Below are 21,019 nucleotides of genomic sequence, written 5' to 3'. Positions count from 1 at the left end.
TGTCAATGACTGTTAATAAATAATTATAACCATCATTTTCCATGGCCAGAGCTTGCATGTCACAGAGATCAGCCTGGAACTGCCTCAATGGTCTGGTGACAAAAACTCTGTTTCTCGGGAACTTTATTCCTGCAGGTTTATGTAGGGTATAGGTATCTTCTCCTGATAAAAAATCTTTAACTTTTTCAACCGCAACCTTCTTTCCCGTTTCATCTTGCATAACCCTCCTCAGCCTATCTACACCCCCAAAACTTCCCGGATTTGAAGGGCTATAATATACTTTCTTCATCAGCCGTCTTCCTGCCATCTCTGCCTTATGCTCACTCTGCCGATTACTTGTTAAATAATGAGAAAAAACACACAGGAGGGTAGATTTATCCTTATTTTTTATTTTTATTTATTTAATATTAAAAAAAAAACAACCAGAAAACAAAATCAGATAAAATGCAGATTAATGCAGATGAATTCAAACACTACTAGCTTTTAAACAACACTTTTGGGAAAGGTTACTATGTTCCTACTTTAATTGTATTTAATAGTAAAAAGAAAAAAGAAGAAAAATCATATAATGCAGATTAATTAAAGTACTGGAATACTAAAAAAAAAAAAAAAAAAAAATGATACAACAAGTCATCAAACATGTGAGATCAGTTTGTCAGTCCATAGCACTCTGAAACAAAGTTAAGTTGTTTGAGATGTTTCTCTTCGACCATGCGATCATAAACGTGCGCTATTGCACTGTGGATGCCTTGTACCAATTTCAGTTCATATAAAACCGTCTTGGCAATCGTCTTCACTCTGAAGTCATCCGCTTGTATGCGTCGAAGTACCAGAAGATTCTGAATAGCAGGAACGAGTTTGGGGGTTACGAGTCGTCGTACGATGCGTTGAAAGTTGACTTGGTAATAATCCTCCCCCAATACCTCCAGGCAATGGTGTTGACGCTGGCTCGGGTGGTTTGTTATACATCCATAGCAGGTTTCTCTGAGATAGTTCAAAGAGGTTATGTTGAATAAATGAAGTATCGCTGTTTTCACCGTATTGATGAGGGTGGTTGAGAACCAACCGTCAATTTCGTCCTCCTGGTTACTCTCATCCTCTGCTGAAGGCTGAGGGTCCTCCATCGGTTCCAGGGTTTGTGTAGGGGCTTCGGTAGAGGGTGAGTAGCCGGTGGCTACCTCCTCCTCCACGACCACCTTCATGTCTTCTGGCAGGACATTCGCGTCTACAGACTCAGCCATGAATAGCGGTGATGGTGAGCAGAGGTCTGGAGAAAGCGGTAGATATTTCATGTTGTATCCTGTAGGTGATGCAGGACTGAAGTGGTTCTCTGAGAATGAGGATGTTGAGGTGGATGGTGAGAAGAGGTCAGGGGAAGGCGGATGATATGGTCCAATGTTGAAGCTTTCATCGTGCTCAGGAGAGAAGTGGATCTCTGCTCGGTGGTTGTAGAGATCCCTGTATGGTGTCGGTCCACTCATTCTCATGATACGATTCTCAGTGTCTGTGAGCTTGCAGTTATCCCCCCGTATATATATCATAGGAAGGGGCGTGTCCTCAGAAGAGGGTTCGTTCTAAATGTAAAACAGGAAACGTCAGCGTTTTTATCACTGACATGACATCGATCCAACTTCGTGACTTTTGGAAAAGGTCGGAAAGACGATGTCCAATTTCACTCATCTTCTCTGCCCAAGCTTCAAACGGCAGAGCCAGCATTGTCTTGAATACGCCGCAGTCCTGATTGAAAGCCTCCAACACAAACAGATCTGAGGGACTCGTCCGGTTGTTCCTGCGTCTGCTTGCCCGAAAAGACCAGCGGCCATTTGCTGTGGTTTTTGACCCCCACACTGCGCTAAAGAGAGGTTCTCTCTCAGCTATTTCAACATCGGATGGTATATGAAACATTCTCGCCCGTTTTACAGGTCGAGGAGACAGTTCATTTTCTTCTTCTTCTTCCTCCCTCTCCTGCCTTGAGACTGTTTCAGGGCTATCATTAAGGTGCGGGATTGCAAGCCTTAACACAGCCCAGTCGCTGTGGGTGAGAGTACACAGAGCCAGTGATCCATTAAATACCTCATCTTGATCCAATTGATACAGGCAAAGCTCTCCTATTTCATACATGAAAATATAACCCCAGCTGCCAACCAGGCCATATGGCTCCAAAGACCATTCTTCCTGCAGAGTGTCGAACGGGGGTCTTTGTACCCTGCAGATGTAGTATGTTGATTTCTTAGGAGCATTCAATTCACGGGATGAATACTGGTAGACGGTCACTGGGGTTTCGCACAGAACTGACATACCTCTTGGCCGAACCGAGGTCTGATTTTCAACCATGGTTGTTGAAGTTGATGTTGGATCCTCATCATCGGTAGAGTATGTCACGACGGGAATTCCGATAGGTATCTCCGTTGAGGAAGTATATGATGCAGTTGCTTGTTCATCATCGATAGGTATCTCCGTTGAGGAAGTATATGATGCAGTTGCTTGTTCATCATCGATAGGTATCTCCGTTGAGGAAGTATATGATGCAGTTGCTTGTTCATCATCATCATCTTGGCACGCGTTGCGTTTCTCCTCCGCTTGACGATAAACTCTCTTAACTCTAGCCATTGTTGAACGGGTGTTCTTTTTTCCAACGAATGCTGCATGTAAAGTGCAGAGTTTTATCTCTGTATTTAAAGTAAACACTAAAGCACGCCCTATTGTTTTCATTGGGTTATTCAAGGTTTAACGATGCTTACAAACACACCCCCTCTATTTTTAATTGGTGCTGATGCCAAACAGTTTCCGATAATACCATATTTGTCTTGTTCTATTTATAACAAACACACCCCTGTGTTTAAAGTGACTCATTTAAGGTATCGCCCCTAATGACGACAACCAATCAGCATCCACGGTTACGCCCCCTTGGACACACCACCTGCTTGACCACGTGACCTCCTGCCCACATGGCACCCACATGGCGCCCACATGGCGCCAACCGGAAGTCCCGCCCTCACCGGAAGTCCCGCCCATCTGTCAAAAAGTTTGACGAAAGAGTGTACTTAAATTCTCTAATGTTAATGAGATGTCTAAAATGCAACTTATGTAAAGCCAAATTTTCATATGGATTTACAGTGCCTTGCAAAAATATTTAAACCCTCTTAACTTTCAAACTGTGTTATGTTACAGCCACAAACGTGTATTTTTGGGGGATTTTATCTGACAGACCAACAAAGAGTGGCGCATAATTGTGAAACTGAAACAAAGGATATGTGATTTTCACACTTTCTAAACAAAAATGTGAGAAGTTTGGTGCACATTTGTGTTTAGCCTTTCTACCACCTCTGCACATGAAAGAGACATTTTTGCCAGTTCCTCAAAACGGTTCAAGCTCTATCCGATTGAATGGAAAGTGTGTGTGAACAGAAGTTATTAGGTCTTACTGCAAATTCTCAGTTGAATTGGGGTTTGGATTCTGACTTGGTCTTTCTAACCCATGATTATACTTAATTTAAACCACTCCCTTGTAGCTCTGGGGGATTTTTCCTGCTAGAAGGTTAACTTCAGCCCCATCCTGAAGTGCTTTGCAGCCTTGTATTTAGCTCCCTCCATCTTCCCACCAACTCTAACCAGCTCCTTTGTCCCTGCCAAAGAGAGGCATCCCCTCAGCATGATGCCGCCACCACCATGTATAGTCATAGGAATGGTGTGTTCAGGGTGACGTCCAGATTTTGTATTTTGCTATGCATAGTGGTTTGCATGTCGAGTAAAATCTTTGTCTCATCTGACCAGAGCACTCTTTTCCACATTTGCTGTCCTCTGCATGGCTTCCTTGTTGCCCATCTTCCATGAAGGCTAATGGTTGTCCTGTCAACATGTTCTCCCAGCAGAGCTGAGTTTCTTTACAGTTATATTATACTGTAGAGAAACATATTTATTATTATACCACTGCATATTAATGGACAAATCAAAGCACCTTTATAGTAAAGCCACATTGACCCACTAGCACTCACAGACATGCAAACATTTATACACCAATGAACAAGTTTGGGGTTGATGGAGGTTGCGCTGGATTTTATTTAAGTATATCAGAGTAAAGGGGGCTGAATACAAAAGCACTGCACATTTTTATTTGTAAAAACGTTTGAAAAGAACTTTAACTTTTCCTCCCACTTCACAGTTATACACTAAGTTATGTTGGCCTGTAACATAAAATCCAAATAAAGTACAATGAGGTTTGTACATAAATTAGTAATTGATTTAATCAAAAAGATAGAAATTAATTTGACTGATTTTAAGGTTTGTGAGTACAACAATTGGACAGAACTTTGTTTTCCTTTTTAAGATTTTGTTTTATATCTGTCTAGCTTTCCAGATCTAAAGTCAGTAAGTGGAATTTTATGTGATAGTGCCAGCTCTGAATTCAGTCTGTGGTCTACTACCCTTTACAATTTATAATTAATGTGTTCATCATACAATATTTAGTAACAAAAGCACAAAACAGGATGGATTTCCACCAGAATTCCTTGCAGAAATGCTACATCTCTGCCGTATTCTTTTGGCCACGTGAATGCACAAACCTATCACACATTCTCAGTGCATTGTTACTGAGTCTTCACACATCATTCCTCCCCCTCACAGTGAAATATATACAGTTAGACCCTGGAGGTTGCTCAGATAGCGCTGAAGCAGAGGAGGATTTAGAAGGAAAGCACTTGTTCAGCTACTGCTGCTGACTCCCTAATGTTCAACAAGAGGAGAACATGAGGTTGGCGTTGATTTGATCGAGCTTCGTTCCAGCTGCTGAACTCCTCTCTGTAGCTTCCTTTAGCCCGATGTTGAGTTTGGAGTTTTGCAGAGATTTTTGAGTTTTTCCCTCCTATCTTATAATTGTTTTAGTTTCTGCTGCTGCCACCCCAGAAAGACTAATCAGAGCAAACTCACTGTGGGCTCTCTAGAGCGGTTGCATCCGTCTGGGCGGTTCTCCTCAGTGTCATCTGAGGTCTTCTGCTGCTTGAGAGACTCTAGGCTTTGACACAAGGGCACAAACACACATTTATGCACACATCCCCACATCACTAGAACACTAATGCAGACAACCCCATGCAAATGCTAAAACAGTATTAAAATTTCATGCCATCATCGGCTCCAGATAGGCTTGAAAATGAGTTATTTTCATCTAGACAAGTTTTACGGCCCGAATTGACTCATGAGCATGTCTTGCTTTAAAAGGATGTTATTTAACCATCAAAAGTTACACATTACAAATATTAACTGTAATGTATTTCAGTGGGATTTTATGTGATAAACATAAAGTTGCATATAATTGTGGAATAAAAAAGATCTGTTTTATATTGTTGTTTTTACAATTAAAATATGAAATGTTTGGTCTGCACTGGTATTCATTCCAGTTAAGTCAATACTTTTATAGAACAGCTTTTCCCATGCAAATACAGTTGCAAATCTTTTGGGGTGCATATTTACCGTCTTTGCAAATCTAGAGACTGAGATTTTTGCACATTTTTCTTTGAATGATAGGTCAAACTCAGCCAGATTAGATGAAGACCATTTGTGGACAGCAATTTTAACCTCTCGTCACAGATTCTCAGTTTGAAATAGCTCTGTACTTTGACTAGACCATTTGAGCACGTGAATGTGCTGTAAACCATTCCGTTATAGCTAGGGCTCTATGTTTACATCCATCGTTGTGCCTCTGTCTCACGCTTTTGCAGCCTATAACAGGTAGTTTTCAATGATTGCCCTGTATTTTGCACCAACTGTCTACCCATCAATTTACTTCCCTGTCCTTGTTAAAGAAAACCCCAAAACATCTGTCACAATGAATATTTTTTTGGGTCAGTCTTAGTTTTTGACCACACAATTTTTCCTGCATTTGTCCAGAACATTTTCTTCCACGTTTAAGTGTCCCCACCTCAGCTTTTGGCAAATTGCAAATGGAACGTCAATTGTTTTAATTGCTGGTATTTCAGCCATTGCCCGGCATTTTGAAAGCCCTCTGCGTGTTTTTGACACGATTTTACCTGAGTAATTATGATTTCCTGGGTCCATACTTTTCCAGATAAAAGGTACTGGTCTAGGGGTAGGACTTTCAGATTACCCTGGGATTGTTGAGGGGCGGGTTATGTGCTCAGCAACGATGATTGTTGGACCCTTTCTTGCAGTGTTCTGACTTCCACTCACTGGGCACATTTAAGATCTACATATTGCTGTTGTTTTCTTCTTTATATGAAATGAATACTTAAACATGATTGAGAATGGTACAACACCACAACCAGAAAAGCTTGTTGTACATGTCCATCTTGTTTTGTAAACAAATGGATATGGGCTTCTCGGTGAGGCTTTGCTTGTTCAACCTTTGGTTTATTACTGGCTGGACTGGAGGTGTAGTGCAGTTTTCTTCACAACTTCCCTATATGTCATCAGGCTGATTTAATAAAAATTGCAGTGCAGTGGAAACAGAAAGCACACCTGGGATTCCTTTTACCCGGGTAAGGAACTCCCAGACATCTAAATCCCAGGACTTTTCGGTTGAATAGGGGCTATTTATTTCAACAATTCCTTTCTTCTTTCTACTCTTTTAGGAAGGCCAGGTTTGTGGAGTCCATGTATAACAGTTGTCCTTCCAGCAAATTCTACCACCTGAGCTGTGCATCTCTGCCAGAGTATTATGGGCCTCTTGTTTGCTTCTCTGATTATTTTATGCACTACTTTTTGTTGGTCAGTCATCTAAAATCCAAATAAAATAAATTGTGAAAAGGTTCAGTGTGTCAGATGTAATTGTAAGGCACTGTAAAAGACAATAGAGTATTTTTTTCAGCTTTTATTATAATATCAAATTATTTAAAATGTAGTAGGTTATGGCTATTTTACTTCCTAGCTGTACTGCAAGATGGATTGTTTTAACAATGTAGTGTTCACTGGATCTCTTCCTGCCTTGTGCAGTGTTTGCAGGTTTTTAAGAGACGTTCCACCCAACTGTCTTCTTTTTAACAAGCTGCAGTAATAGGAGCTGTAGAGATAAGCACACTCATCCAGATGCTTCCAAACAGATTTGCACACTCAAGTTCAGGTTCGAACCTTAACACACATTTACTGGATCCAGCAAATGTGTTTAACTCCGCATCCTCCATCTCTCACTAAAGTTTTAGCGATTTTGGTAACCAGGTGTTAACAGCTTTTAATTACTGTCAGCCGAGTCAACCTACATCGGCCTTAAAAAACAAGCTAGAATGTGAATGTGCAATCTTATGACGAGTCAATTCACTTTGGGTATTATCCATCTGTGCTCTAAGAACGTTGAAAGTAGTCAGCCTCGGAGAAATATGTCACGAAAAATCATTAAACCGTCTCTACTTAGACTATGCTAACATTCACTTTAAAGTGGTCTTTGAGTATACAGAGGTGGTTCATAAAACTGAACACTTTTTTGAAAAAAGTATAAACTGATAAAAAATCTACCAGCCCTGTGCTGAGCTTACTTTGATTTATTCCCATGATATGCACATTTTAAACCTGATGTTTTAATCTGTCAATTAGCACTTGCATACTTGACAGTTTCTGTATACGTGTGACATAAAGAGGAAAAAGTAAAGGTTCTTTGATTTATGTTTGACTTTATTGACTCTTTAGGGGTACAAACTGCCACGAGGCAACAACATTACGTTATGGAAAATTACATTTGTTGCCTTGAGACAGCTGGGGACCCCCATGGTATCACCACCATGGCCGTGTCTTTCTATATGCTTTTAAAAAGAAGAGGGTAGGAATCACTGTTCCCGCTGAGCATCGTGAAGACAAATTAGCATCAATTAGAGATGAAGATGACGAGCCGCATGAATGCTTGCCAAGAGAAACTAAGACGGAAGAAAATGAGAACAAAACTGGAAAAACTTCCAGTTAAAATACCTGCATTTACTTTAGTAAAAAAAACTCTTTAACTAGTGACATTAAACTAAACTACTAAGTAATAATGAAAAGAATAAGCAAAACTAATAAACAAAAAAATTATGATAGGAACAACTAAGAATAAAACTTAAACACCAATAAAATGATGCAGTGATGTCACAGTTCAGTGTGGATATTTAAGAACCAAGGTTTGTTTTGAAGAGTTGGGATTAAGGCCAAGTTAGCTTTAAAAGCTAACAGAGAACAACAGTTAACATGTGTTCAAACAACTGGTTCACAATGGGAAAATAAAGTACTATTTTTTTTAAATAATGTTTCAAAAATCTTTTGTTAAAGAATAGAACTCAGTAACATCTTGGACAATTGATTTTTAATGTTGTGTTAAATAGCCACCACAGTGACTGATTGAATGGAGTGATTAACGACCAAGAAGGTTGTGAAAAATGTTGATGGACTCACAAGAAGGCAAAGGAATGGACAGATGACATGGTGAAACACCATCCAGAATTTACTTTGCTGTTTACTTTCCTCATTGATCATCAATTATATCATTTATGTTAAACATATGATTGTTAGTTGTTTTTGTTAGTGATTATTAGGAGCCCCACATAACCTATTTTGGCTGGTGATGTTTCTGTAATTTTGTGTCATCCCTTAAAGTCTGGTACAGTGGACCCAATAACTCAACCAGGCACAAAACATGTTTTAAAAGATTTATTAAAAGTCTGGAACTGGTAGGAGCCACAGACTGGTCACATAATCGTTCAGAAGCAACTGAAATGGAGAAGAGGTTAGTGACTGAAGAGATTACTGGGGAGTTAATCAAACTCAGAGTGTCACTACTTCTTAAGTGATGAATCAGCTGCTCTGAATGGTGTGAACCTTAAGAGTCCTTACAGGAATTTTCCAGGAACGTTTCTCTGTATGACTTGTCTAATGACAAATCCTCTCTGACGGGCAAAGACATGGTAAAAAGGTAGGCAAGAGTCAGAAACACAGAGGCAGATGTGCGTTGATCATGCATAGGGAGAGCTGAGGGCAAAAGTCAAAGTTTGTGTCCGCATTACGTGTCTAGAAAGCAGAGATATAAGTAAAGTCTGACAGTGTCGAGGCAGAACAACAAAATGGAAATAGCAGAAGCAAAGTCATGATCAGGTGATCAAAATTTGGCAAGTAAGTAACGCTGGAAATCTGAACTGCTATCTATAATCTGGCAAGGTGTATGAGGCTGGAGGGAGCTTAAATAGAGCAGAACACAGTTGAGAGGCAGCAGAGCAATAAGCAGGCACAGGTGAATAAACTGGTTACTCTGCCTGAGAGCAGGCATGGAAACAATCGGACTGAAGCATTACACATCTAACTTCTAGCGTGTAACCATGAATCTGCAATTTTACAGGCACCTACAAGTTCCTTTGCAGGTAAATTGACAGCTGATGTTTGCTCTATATGCATTTATGATGTTGGGGTACCTCACGGAAATATTCTGGGTAACACGGAGATGTATGGAGTCAGTTTGAATGTTGTAACTGAATGAATCAGAGCTACACAGTATACTCCAACTTTCTGCTTCATCTGTTGTTGCCTTCAGCCGTGTGATCTCTATTGACTTGTAATATTAAACCCGTTGTACTTTGACGCATTGATGCCAGCATATTCTTAAAAACTGTAGATAACACTGTATGCACATGGACAGAAGTATTCACTTTCCAAAAATATTTGAGTTGACTTTGAATGAATTCTTTCTCTTTAAAGTGCACTGTTTAACATTCGACGTTCATGTATTCAGTAGTGTGTGGGTTGCATCTCCAGGTTCTTCACTTGATTTTGAAAGCCTTTTTTCCTGTGCTATAGAATAATCAAGCCGTCAGAGGCTCAGGAAGCAAGAGCTGTAGAGTCACATTCAAGGACACTTTCAGTTTCAACAGACACTTTAAACTCATATAGCTTTACAGACTCCAACTGTCTTTTACTTGTTCATCCCAGGTTTCCTAGTCATTAAAATTATTAAATGCTTAGGAATAATATAGGACAGTGCCTAGGGAAAAGCATTCTCTATATCTTGTATGTAGAAATGAAAATAACAAAATGAATGGGACGTCTCCAGGCTGGGGAGAGGATGGGAGGGTTTGTGCAGCGAAGTGTGTAATTTGCTCCAGCCTACCTAGTATTCAGGAATTGGGTCTGCTCACACAGAGTGCACATCCTGATGAGATGGCTGCTTTTGGGAAATGTCTGGACAGTAAGAGCTCCTTGGTGCACAGTGACTTTGATTGCGTAATTGTGTTTTTACAGAACACATTATAAATGGTTTTGGATTTTGGCAACCTTATTTTCTGACCACACTGAACTCTTCACCGAGAAACACATGCAACATAACACACACACACACACACTGAGAAATCATTCAGTGCATGAATCACATAAATAGTGGGACAGTATCATAGATACAGCAGGAGCGGCAGCGCCTGCACTACTGAGATCTCACCTGTGTGTATGCAGACAGACTCACAGATATCTGCACCTAGTGGAGTGTGAAGCTCAGAGCCCAGTTAAGTATTCTGATGGAGTTCTCCATTAAGGCTGGGAATAATTCATGCGGGGAGTCTTTGGGTGTTTGCTGTCAGATCATTCAGCAACCGACCTTTTCTGTTTCCACTCTGACGCTCTGTTTGGTCACAAACGTTTCAGCTTCGATTCAACAGATTTGAAGCCAGTCTTACAACTTTTCTCCTTTTCTCCACAATACTGACAGATCTCCATTATTATCTGAGTGCAGGTATTTTTGTATAAAAGAGTATTTAAACCTGCAATGTTGATCCAGTATGAGATAACAGACTACTGTTTGCTTTGTATAGGTTGGTATATAGGGAGGAAAACAGGCCAATGTAGAATAAATGGGGCCCTGGGCAAGTTTCTCTTTTTGCTGCCCTGCAATCAGTCAAAGTTCAGGAAAATATCTAAATTTTGGGGTGGTAGTACAAATAATAGGAGATAAATGGTGAGTGACTGCAGGTGAAAAACAAGAAACAGGTGTTGTGGTAATTAGACACAAAACACAAATATCTAGGAACAATTGCAGTAAACAGGAGTTACAAAGCAGACCTATTAGAAATAAATAAAACATCAAAAGCCAAATAAATTCATTAATCAGTTGGTTATACTTTAGTCAGATGTATTGAGTACTGAGTGAAATGAGATTGTGTTGAATATGGGAGCACCACTGGGTACAATGTTAATACTGATCCTTTTCAATGAATTTAGCGCTGTTTGTACTGTATAAAAAAACATTTTTACTCAATATCTGAAATTACATCAAACTAAATTTATTGCAAAGAAGTGCCCTTAATGTCTCTACTAGCTAGCAAAAAAAGCTGTTTTGGAGTTAGCCAAAAACATTGTTAAAACTGTGCACAAGCATTTATTTCAAAGCATTGTGATTTTCAGTAGGATTATCTGGTATTGTAATCTGAACATCCAGATGACAAATTGTAGAAGATACCATGCAGAAGGAATATATTAATTAACTTAAAATAATTAAAGTGAGCCCACTCATCCACTACAGTGATTTTGAAACCATTGCCTTCAGTGAGGCATTTCAGATTACCAGCAGCAATTAGAAATTTGTTGCAATCAACTATTATTTTGGTGCTGTGAGCATTTATTCAAAAGCACCACTGTCTCACAGAGCCTGTAGTGTGGATTTAAAAGAGCTTTAAGCAATTATAATTAACATTGTTTTTTTAATGCTTTCTCCTGCTTCATGCAACCTGACAATGGTGTCTCTTAAGAGACTTTGTTAAATCCTAACATGTCTTTTTTTCTGGTATGATATGCTATATCTAGAATTTCATGGCCTTTTATTGTGATTCAGAGCCTCGTAAAACTATTCATACCCCTGGAACTTCTTCATACAGTGGGGAGAAAGTGTATTTAATGCACTGTCGATTTTGCAGGTTTTCCTACTTGCAAGCATGTAGAAGTCTTTAATTTTTACCATAGGTGCTCTTCCACTATGAGTGACGGAATCTAAAACAACAATCCAGAACACCGCATAGTGTGATTTTAAGTAATTATTTAGCAGTTTGTTGCATGACGTAAGTAAACACGGTGGTGGTACAATCCTGTTGCGGGGATGCTTTCCTGTAGCAAGTCCAAGGAATCAGTCAGAGTTAAAAAAGGAGGTGGATTGGGCTAAATACAGGGCAATCCTGCAAACAAAACCTTATTAGAGGCTGAAATATACTTGAGACTGAGGTTCACCTTTCAGCAAGACAACAACCCTAGCATACATCCAGAGCTATGGCTGCATGGTATTAGAACATCTTGTGATGGCAATAATAATGGTAAAACATGCAATGACAACATCAGGTGTAATATATGTTCATTATCTTCTTTCCTTTGTTTCTCATCTGTGCTTCCATCACTCTGTGATCTTTAGCATTTTTGGCAATGTCGTTTGAGTCTGATGTGAGCATCTTCTGCTATGAGAATGTCTAGCTGGCTAAATATTATATTAGTATATAAAATGCAAGTTCATAACACTTGGAATATATTAGCCAACAATTATTGCACTTCAAAACTTTTGCAATGTGAATATTTCAAACACTGACATTGTGATGACGATATATTTACAATATATTGTGCAGTCCTAGCAGGAGCTACAATCACACATTTGCTAAAGCATAGTATTTTGTTAGAATGGCCTATTCAAAGTCCAGACCCCAATACAACTGAGATTCATTGGTAGGGATTGATAACTGACGTTCAGAGATGCTCTCAGTCCACTCCTACTAGGCTCAAATTATTTTACAAAGAATAGATAAATACTTAAAAATACTTCCAGCTGTAATTGTGGCAAAAGGCCACAATAAAATTAAGAAATCTAAAAGCTTCAATAGGTGTGAATACTTTTGAAGACTCTGTTCTTAATGACAATAATACAAAAACATTTTGTTAAAATGTAGCTGCCATCCTGTCCTTTCTTTATTTTCCTTCCTCACAGCCTCTGAAGATGCATTGCAGGACGTGCGCCCTTGTGACCAGCTCCGGCCACCTGACTGGTAGCAACAGGGGCAAGGATATCGATCGCTCACACTGTGTCATTCGAATGAACGATGCTCCCTGTGCAGGTTATCACCTGGACGTCGGCCGACGCACAAGTCTGCGCGTTGTGGCTCACTCCAGCCTGCAAAGAGTGCTCCGAAGCAGACAGGAGCTGCTCAACGGGAGTCAGGACACAGTGTTCATCTTCTGGGGACCAAGCAGCTGTATGAGACGAGATGGTAGAGGCCACGTTTACAACAACCTCAGACTGTTAAAACAGCTACTGCCCAAACTTAAAGTGTACACGATTTCCCGGGCCAAGATGCTGAATTTTGATGAGTTATTCAAGAAGGAAACAGGAATTGATAGGTAAATGTTCACTGGATGAGTCTGTTCTTTGCAAGCTATTGAGACTGTGGGACCATGGACTTGCTGTGGGAACACCAGCACTCAAAAGTAGTATTTGCTTGGGAAAGAATTAGGTTTTAAATGTTTTGTCAACTAAGAACCGAAAACATTTGAAAAAACATAAAGTAGGAAAAAATATTTAAAATATCTTGTCTTTTCTTTTGTATATAAATTACTGGCATCTTTACTGTCAAAATTTGCTGACTGAATATGGACATTACAAAAAGTGGAATAAACAGATAAAGGCATTTGACTGATGTGAATCCAGCTATTTATAAGAACTAATTTGCATGTAAACAATGAATCCCCAGGATGAAAAGCTGATGTGCATTAGAATGAGAAGTCAGTCACTCAGAGCAAATGTGCCACATTTCTTTGTGTCCTTTCTCCATTCTGCACAATGCATAGTAAATATGAGGAACAGATGTGCTGTGTTTGTTTGTCTGTGTTTACTGAGACATGGCAATCCTCTCCTGTCTTTATTCCAGAAAGAGCTCCAACTCCTGGCTGAGCACCGGCTGGTTCACCATGGCTATAGCCCTGGAGCTGTGTGACAGGATCAATGTGTTTGGTATGGTGCCCCCTGATTTCTGCAGGTTAGTGTATAAATCTTATTTAATCAGGAAGCTGGGTTGCCTAGCAGTTTGTTTTAGCTTTCCACACAAAACCTGTAAGAGATATGTCAAGTAGCTTCTAACCCCAATACTACTACTTTTGCATATCATAAGCAAGCTTGAAAAAAGACAGAATGTTTTTCTAAAAACTTAAAAAACAGAAAGTGCTTCTGACTTGTTACAAGTCTCGAATGTACTCTACTCTACTGAGACATAATAAAAGGAGATATGCTGATGTTCAGACTACGGATGTCCAGATTGGAGGCATTTAAAAATTGGCATTTCACATTACACAGACTCTGTGCAATATTTCATTAAAAAAAAGATTGTCATGTATATGCAGTACATGTATGAGATGTTTCACCAGATATGATCTACATTAGTACTGTGAGTGTGCAGCACTTAACTCTGTGTCTCTGTGGCGGCTGGTTTTGGCAGACAGAGCTCTGTAGCGCCGACCAGAAGGTAAAAGCCTAAACAGTTTGTGTGCAGGATGTGTGGGGTCTGCAGAGATTTTAGATGCCCTTTTCCTGACCCTAGACCTGTATAAGTCCTGGACAGAGGGAAGGTAAGCCTAGATGATTCGCTCTGCAGACCTGATTATTCATTGCTGTCTGGACCTGTCCTGTTCTATGAGAGACTAAATGTACATCCTTCAATCAAACGAGGTGTGAAAATTTTGACAGGTGGGCGGGACTTCCGGTGGCTGGGACATCCTAGGGCGGGACTTCCGGTGGTGGGCCGTCCTGTGACGTAACCGGATATCATCATTAATCGGATGTTGTCGTTAGCCGGATGTTGTCATTACAAGGAAGCGAATCTTTCTAATTGTATGTTTTTAGATGTTTTTTACATCTAAAAACAAAACATGTAGTTTATCCACTTTAAAAGGTCACTCAGGTTAATGCAGGCACGTCACACGAAATTCTGATAAAAAGAGAAGCTGACAGAATTGTAAATTCATTTTGTTTTAACACAGGGGTTATTTAGATGGATGTTTTTACATCTAAAAAACAAGGAGACAAAAAGTAGATACAGAACCTTTCTTCCTCTGCTCAAATGTTTGAGTAATCTAATCTGCACCAGTAACTTGTAGAGATGATCTAAAACAGAGAAATAAATGAACTGAAAAAAAAAAAAAAAAGTTAAAAAGTAAGCCAAACATGGAATTATCTATTTATGAGTGCTCAGTATGCTGTTTCCAAATTAGAAATTGATTCTACAGCTAAAAGACCTTGTTTGGAATCATGAGAGACTCCATTAGGTAAAATGGATGATAATTTTAGTTACCTTAAGCTTTTCTTTTTTCATCTTAGAGCAATAGTTATTGAGGATTTAGAGAAAACAGTCATCCTGTAACTGCTGCCTCGTCCTTCTGACTCAAAGTCTTCTTCTCATACCACGTAGGAGGTTGTATCCTGTAGGTGTGGTCTATGTTAAACGTCATAAGAAACTGAAAAAAAAAAAGTTAAGTACTCAGACATGTCACTGTTTATTGAATTAAGGCAGACATCCACAGCTGTTTCTTGTGTATTGTCTCAGACAAAGTAATTAAGACGACTGTATTCGTGAAGTAATTAAAGCGACGGCGCTCCTTCCCTGCCCAAAGCGTCGACCATTGTCTCAGTCAATACACATCCACTGTTTATTGAACAGGTGATCAGACCTCAGACACGTCACTGTTTATTGAATTAAGGCGTCTGCGGTTTTGCGGAGGTGTCTCGGGAGCTGTGTGTATATTCTTTAATGCGAAAAAAAAACAAAAAACCAGAGAGCAAAGTGTACCGGAGTCAAATTCCTTGTTTGTACATATGAACTTGGCAATAAAGCTGATTCTGATTCTGATTAAGGGAATAGGAGAGAGGATTTGTCAGCTTAACTGTCAAATAACAAATATTTGAAATAAATGCATTTTTTCCTGCCTTTGTCTGAGCATCTTTCCGTCAGTCATTCTCCGTTGATTTCATTTCATATTTTTTGCCCATTAGTGCTAACAGTCGTCATTCTCTGTAATGCTGGCAGACTATGTAAAATATCTCTTGCTTACAGATAAGCGCTTCTCTCTAAACCTCCCAGGAAAAAAAAAAGGACATTTAAAAATTGCTGTCATTTCCTTTCCTCAAGGCACCTGAGCAAGTCTTTTGTACTTGTTGTAATAGGGAGCCGGGGTTTCATTAACATAACTTTTAAATATCTTTGCCGTGAATTGGGGATGGGTTTGGTTCCTCACTGATCACTTTAGAGACACCTGCGAAATTCCTTTTAATCCAATTAAATTTAAAGTGAACACAGGATTAAGCCACAGTTTAGCACAGTCAATATGACATGACTAGTGAATGCATGATAGGGTTATAAAACACCTGGTTCTCTTTTTACTTCTTCACAAAACTTCCACAACTATTATAAACTTTACTCTTTATCATCAGCCTCATTTAATAATTATTTCATTTGGCATCTCTTGCTTTTTCTGTTATTCAATCTCTACAGACTAATTTTGCATTTTTCCTCCAGGAGAAAACCATCTACTGATTCAATCTATTGAGATACAACTGATTCAAATAATTAAAGAGAATAAAAATAATTAAAATAATAAGATGATAAAAAAACATAACAAATTAAAAATTAATGATAATATGATTGATAAAAAAATGAATGGACTGAAATTTATTTTTTGATTTACTGAATAACAGAAGTATTTTAAAGTCTATTCTTTGAGATATGGGGAGCCAATGTAATGACTTTAGAACTGGGGTGATGTGCTTCACTTTCTAACTTTTAGTGAGGACTAGAGGGTGACACGGGAGTGGATTTTCTCTCCTGTCCCATCCCGCTCCCACAGAAAAATGTCTTGTAGCATCCCAATCCAGGCCAGCATAAAAAAAAAAAAAAAATCCTGTCCCGTCCTACTCCTGGTTTGGCTTACTTTTTAACAATTGTTTTTTTTTCAGTTTATTTATTTCTCTGTTTTAGATCATCTCTACAAGTTACTGGTGCAGATTAGATTACTCAAACATTTGAGCAGAGGAAGAAAGGTTCTGTATCTACTTTTTGTCTCCTTGTTTTTTAGATGTAAAAATATCCATCTAAATAACCCGTGTTAAAACAAAATGAATTTACAATTCTGTCAGCTTCTCTTTTTATCAGAATTTCGTGTGATGTGCCTGCATTTACCTGAGTGACATTTTAAAGTGGATAAACTACATGTTTTGTTTTTAGATGTAAAAAACATCTAAAAACATACAATTAGAAAGATTCGCTTCCTTGTAATGACAACATCTGGCTAATGACAACATCCGGTTAATGACAACATCCGATTAATGATGATATCCAGTTACGTCACAGGAAGGCCCACCACCGGAAGTCCCACCCACCTGTCAAAATTTTCACACCTCGTTTGATTGAAGGATGTACATTTAGTCTCTTCTATGGATGAGCTAAACCACACTGAGATGGATGAAGACAGGACAGATTGAATGATGGCAGTGTAGAAGATGACCAGCAGCTCCTGTGGAAGGTTGAACTTCTTGAGTTGCCTCAGGAAGTACAGCCTCTGCTGGGCCTTCTTCTGAACATTGTCTATGTGTGAAGAATAAATGGTTCCTAGGAACTGGAAGTGGTCCTCAGTAAATGCAGTGTTGTTGAGGATGGTGAGGGGGTATGTGGGGGTGGTGTTCCCTGAAAGTCCACCATCATCTCCACGGTCTTCAGTGGGTTAAGTCCAGGGAGGTTCTGACCACACCAGTGTACCCGCCGATCCACCTCCTGTCTGTATGCAGACTCATCACTGTCCTGGATCAGTCCAGTAACAGTGGTGTCATCTGCAAACTTCAGGTGTTGCACAGACTGGTCCATTGAGGTGCAGACATTTGTGTACAGGGAGAAGAGGAGTGGGGAGAGAACACACCCGTGGGGGGCACCAATGCTAATGGTTCTTGCGCTGGAGAATATGCTCCCCAGCCTAATCTGGTGCTGCCGGTCCTTTAGGAAAACCAGAGAGCAAAGCTCCGAGGCTGCCATCAGCTGCGCCATCTTAGGATGCTGTTTTGTATATCAAAAGATGCTTGCCTAAAGTTTTAGAATGTGCACACTTATACAGCCGGCTTATTGCAGCTTTTTGTTTTTTTATATTTTTATCCTAACAAACTTGTTGGTTTTTCACTTGCACTTACAGGATATATGTCGCATCAAAGGTGGAAAACGTTTTAATAGGTTTTTTTTCTGTCTCTTTTTTTGCACAAAAAAAACCATTCATCATTTTCAATACAGTCATGTCTTCCTCTTATGGTCCTTTTGCTGTTTTCCCTGGAGCTCTTTACTGCTGGGGCAATGTTAGCATGTTTCCTCTGCTTTTAGTTAAATAATGTTTAATAGTTTGGCTAGTAACATATTTCAGCACAGCTCCAGTTAATAATACATGGACAAATCTTACAGAACAACTTTGTATTTTGCTTCATGTGCTCTATTTTGAACATCATAAAATTTAATGCCAAGTATTTCTTCTGCTCCCTGCACTGCTTTCCTGGGATGGTAGGGATATATGAGCCTTATGATCTGTTCATCTCTGAATAGGTTTAGTTTGTCACCTTCTCTTTGAAAAAAAGAGGCCAATAATTACATGAAGCTCTAGCAGCACACTCTTCTTTTGCTGCTCTGTTTCCTAACAACTGGGAGTGTGTTTCAATATAAGGACCTCTCATCTTGTGCATTTTAATCATGCCTCTAACTTGCAATAACAGCATAGGATTTACTGCCTAATATAAAATGCATCTTTTTTAAACATCGCTTTCACAGTTTTACAACAGAGTTTAGTTAGCTGTTTAGTGTGCCTATTTCACATTCAGGGTTACTGAAATGTTTGCCATTGTTCTAAGCTACAAGGGCATAGGAGACGATTTGAAATATGTAGGGCAGATTGCATCGACACCCATGTGTCACACCAAAGCCCTCCACCAAGCTTGATCTGACTGAGTATCAGAGGAAGATGACAGTGTATAATGAATGTGCCAGTGAGCTCAGATTTTTCTGATGTCTTTGTTTTCTCTTTGTTCCTGTCTCCTTTTTTCCCCCGCTGTGATTTTTCTACTTCCCGTTTATACCACAGCGTCTCATAATTCTCTCTGCACTGTTTTCACATTCCTTCCTCTCACTTTGACTTTCAAGTCTAACTCGTCCCTCTCTCCTCTTCCCCCTATGAAGATCCTCCTCACATCCCATGGTGCCGTATCATTACTATGAGCCCTCAGGGCCAGATGAGTGCTCCATGTACCTTCTTCACGAGAGAAGTCAAAGAGGAAGCCACCACCGTTTCATTACCGAGAAGACTGTGTTTTCAAACTGGGCTCGAACTCTGAACATTCACTTCTACCAACCGGACTGGAAGCCCACTCCCGTCATCAAAAATGTGAACAGCTCATTCACTCTAGGTCTGGCAGGATCCTGAAACTTTCTCCACAGACAATCCCTGCAGGAGAAGGGACAGTTTCCAGAGTGACAATTTGCTCTTAGAACATTGTTAAACCAGAGCCAGCCCAAGATTGCAAAATAGCAAAAAGTATCATTACCACCACACACTACATCACTAGCCTTTGTATTTGTGGAAAAAAATACTTTGGATAAATTACCTGTGATCTGTAAATTGCTGAGATAGGGACATTTGTATTAATCTGTATTAATTCCTGTTTTGCTCACAAGCACATATCAAAAATTAGCAATTTCTTGAGAAATTGTGCATGAAATGTGAGACCCAGCTCAGACACAGGTGCCACAGTAGCAAAAAATATCTTACTTCAATAACATAATTATCAAATCATTACTATCAAATATTGCTTTTATAAATTTAAATGTTATATACAGTGTTAAACTATCTGTCCTCTTTGAAGATCATCAAAAAAGAGCCTGAGATTAAATTATTTTAAGGATCCCCATGACTTTTGGTTTATTATTCTGTGGACTGACGAGACAAAAGTGGAACATTTTGGGTACCTCTAGTTTTAATTTCAGACTGTAAAGCATAGCCTTATGAACATTTGAGAATTATAAAGCAGTATGACAGACCTCCCTGTGATGCTAGGGTAAGTTGTAGTAGTCAGTAGGGTCAGTAGTAGTAGTTGAGCCCCAAAGTCTGCATATCCCTGTGAGCTTTATATTTTAAATTGCTTTCATTCAAACATAAAGTTTGTTACTGAAAGGAAATGAGACAGGCATCTGTCAAATACAAAAATGTAAAAAGAGTACAAATACAAAAAAATAAAATAAAGTTCTTGTTTACAATTGCCATCACCCTAATCTTTAGTTCCCTCCACAAAATCTGTCAAATTTGAACGAGACTCTGGCTTTGCAAGTCCAAAAGCTTAATTTTACTTCCATTCCGGAAAACATTTTGGTAAATTAAAAGAATATAAAATTAAATTGCCAGTGATATGAATAATTTTGGTCCTCACTATACAGTCTGCTATGAACCAGAAAAAGGCGGACCCAAGATTCAGCCAGACACAGTACTGAAAGTTTAAAAGGTTTATTCAGCCACAGGAAATCGTCACACAGGTAACACTCCGCACAGCTTCCAGGAATCACTGAGGCAGAAAGATGAATTAGTGACTTGTAGTCTCTCCAGATTTTGCAGGGATCAGAAAAGTCACTAACCTGCTTTTGTCTTGAGTGGAACTTGAAACCCAGAGGGGAAACCTCAGTGGGCAGCAGGCGGTGATCTCCACAGCACAGGTAAGAAGTGACTCCAGGCTGAATAATCCGAGGGCTAGGCTGGCTCAATAATCCAAGGACAGAAACAGGGTCAACAAGAGGCGTCAGGCAAGGGGCAGGCAGAGGCATAAACCAGATGCAGGAAACAAGGTCGACAACCAAAATCCAAATAGTCCGACAGGGAGCAGGCAGAAATCCAAAATCCAAATCCAAAAAGCAAGGCAAGGTCAAGAACAATGATCAGACAGGAAGGACCGCTGGATATCTACTCACACGAATGGCTTTCAAAAATCTGGCACCGTTTGCTTGTCAGAGTCAGTATATATCAGGGAAGACACAGGTGCTTG

General features: G+C 39.5%; 1 protein-coding gene across 1 annotated transcript in view; it reads left to right on the top strand.

Annotated features, from left to right (window-relative positions):
* Positions 1–20,555, top strand: part of st6galnac5b (ST6 (alpha-N-acetyl-neuraminyl-2,3-beta-galactosyl-1,3)-N-acetylgalactosaminide alpha-2,6-sialyltransferase 5b) — a 43,606-nt gene extending 23,051 nt beyond the window's left edge. The window contains exons 3-5 of the mRNA XM_047375425.1: positions 12,911–13,320; positions 13,848–13,955; positions 19,170–20,555. Coding sequence (XP_047231381.1) covers positions 12,911–13,320; positions 13,848–13,955; positions 19,170–19,413 — 762 coding nt within the window. The 3' untranslated portion in view covers positions 19,414–20,555. The remainder of the gene's footprint in view (positions 1–12,910; positions 13,321–13,847; positions 13,956–19,169) is intronic.
* Positions 20,556–21,019: the final 464 nt, after the last annotated feature.

The sequence above is a fragment of the Girardinichthys multiradiatus genome, chromosome 9, assembly GCF_021462225.1.
Source record: "Girardinichthys multiradiatus isolate DD_20200921_A chromosome 9, DD_fGirMul_XY1, whole genome shotgun sequence".
NCBI lineage: Eukaryota > Metazoa > Chordata > Actinopteri > Cyprinodontiformes > Goodeidae > Girardinichthys > Girardinichthys multiradiatus.
This window is presented reverse-complemented; position numbering and strand designations above follow the sequence as displayed.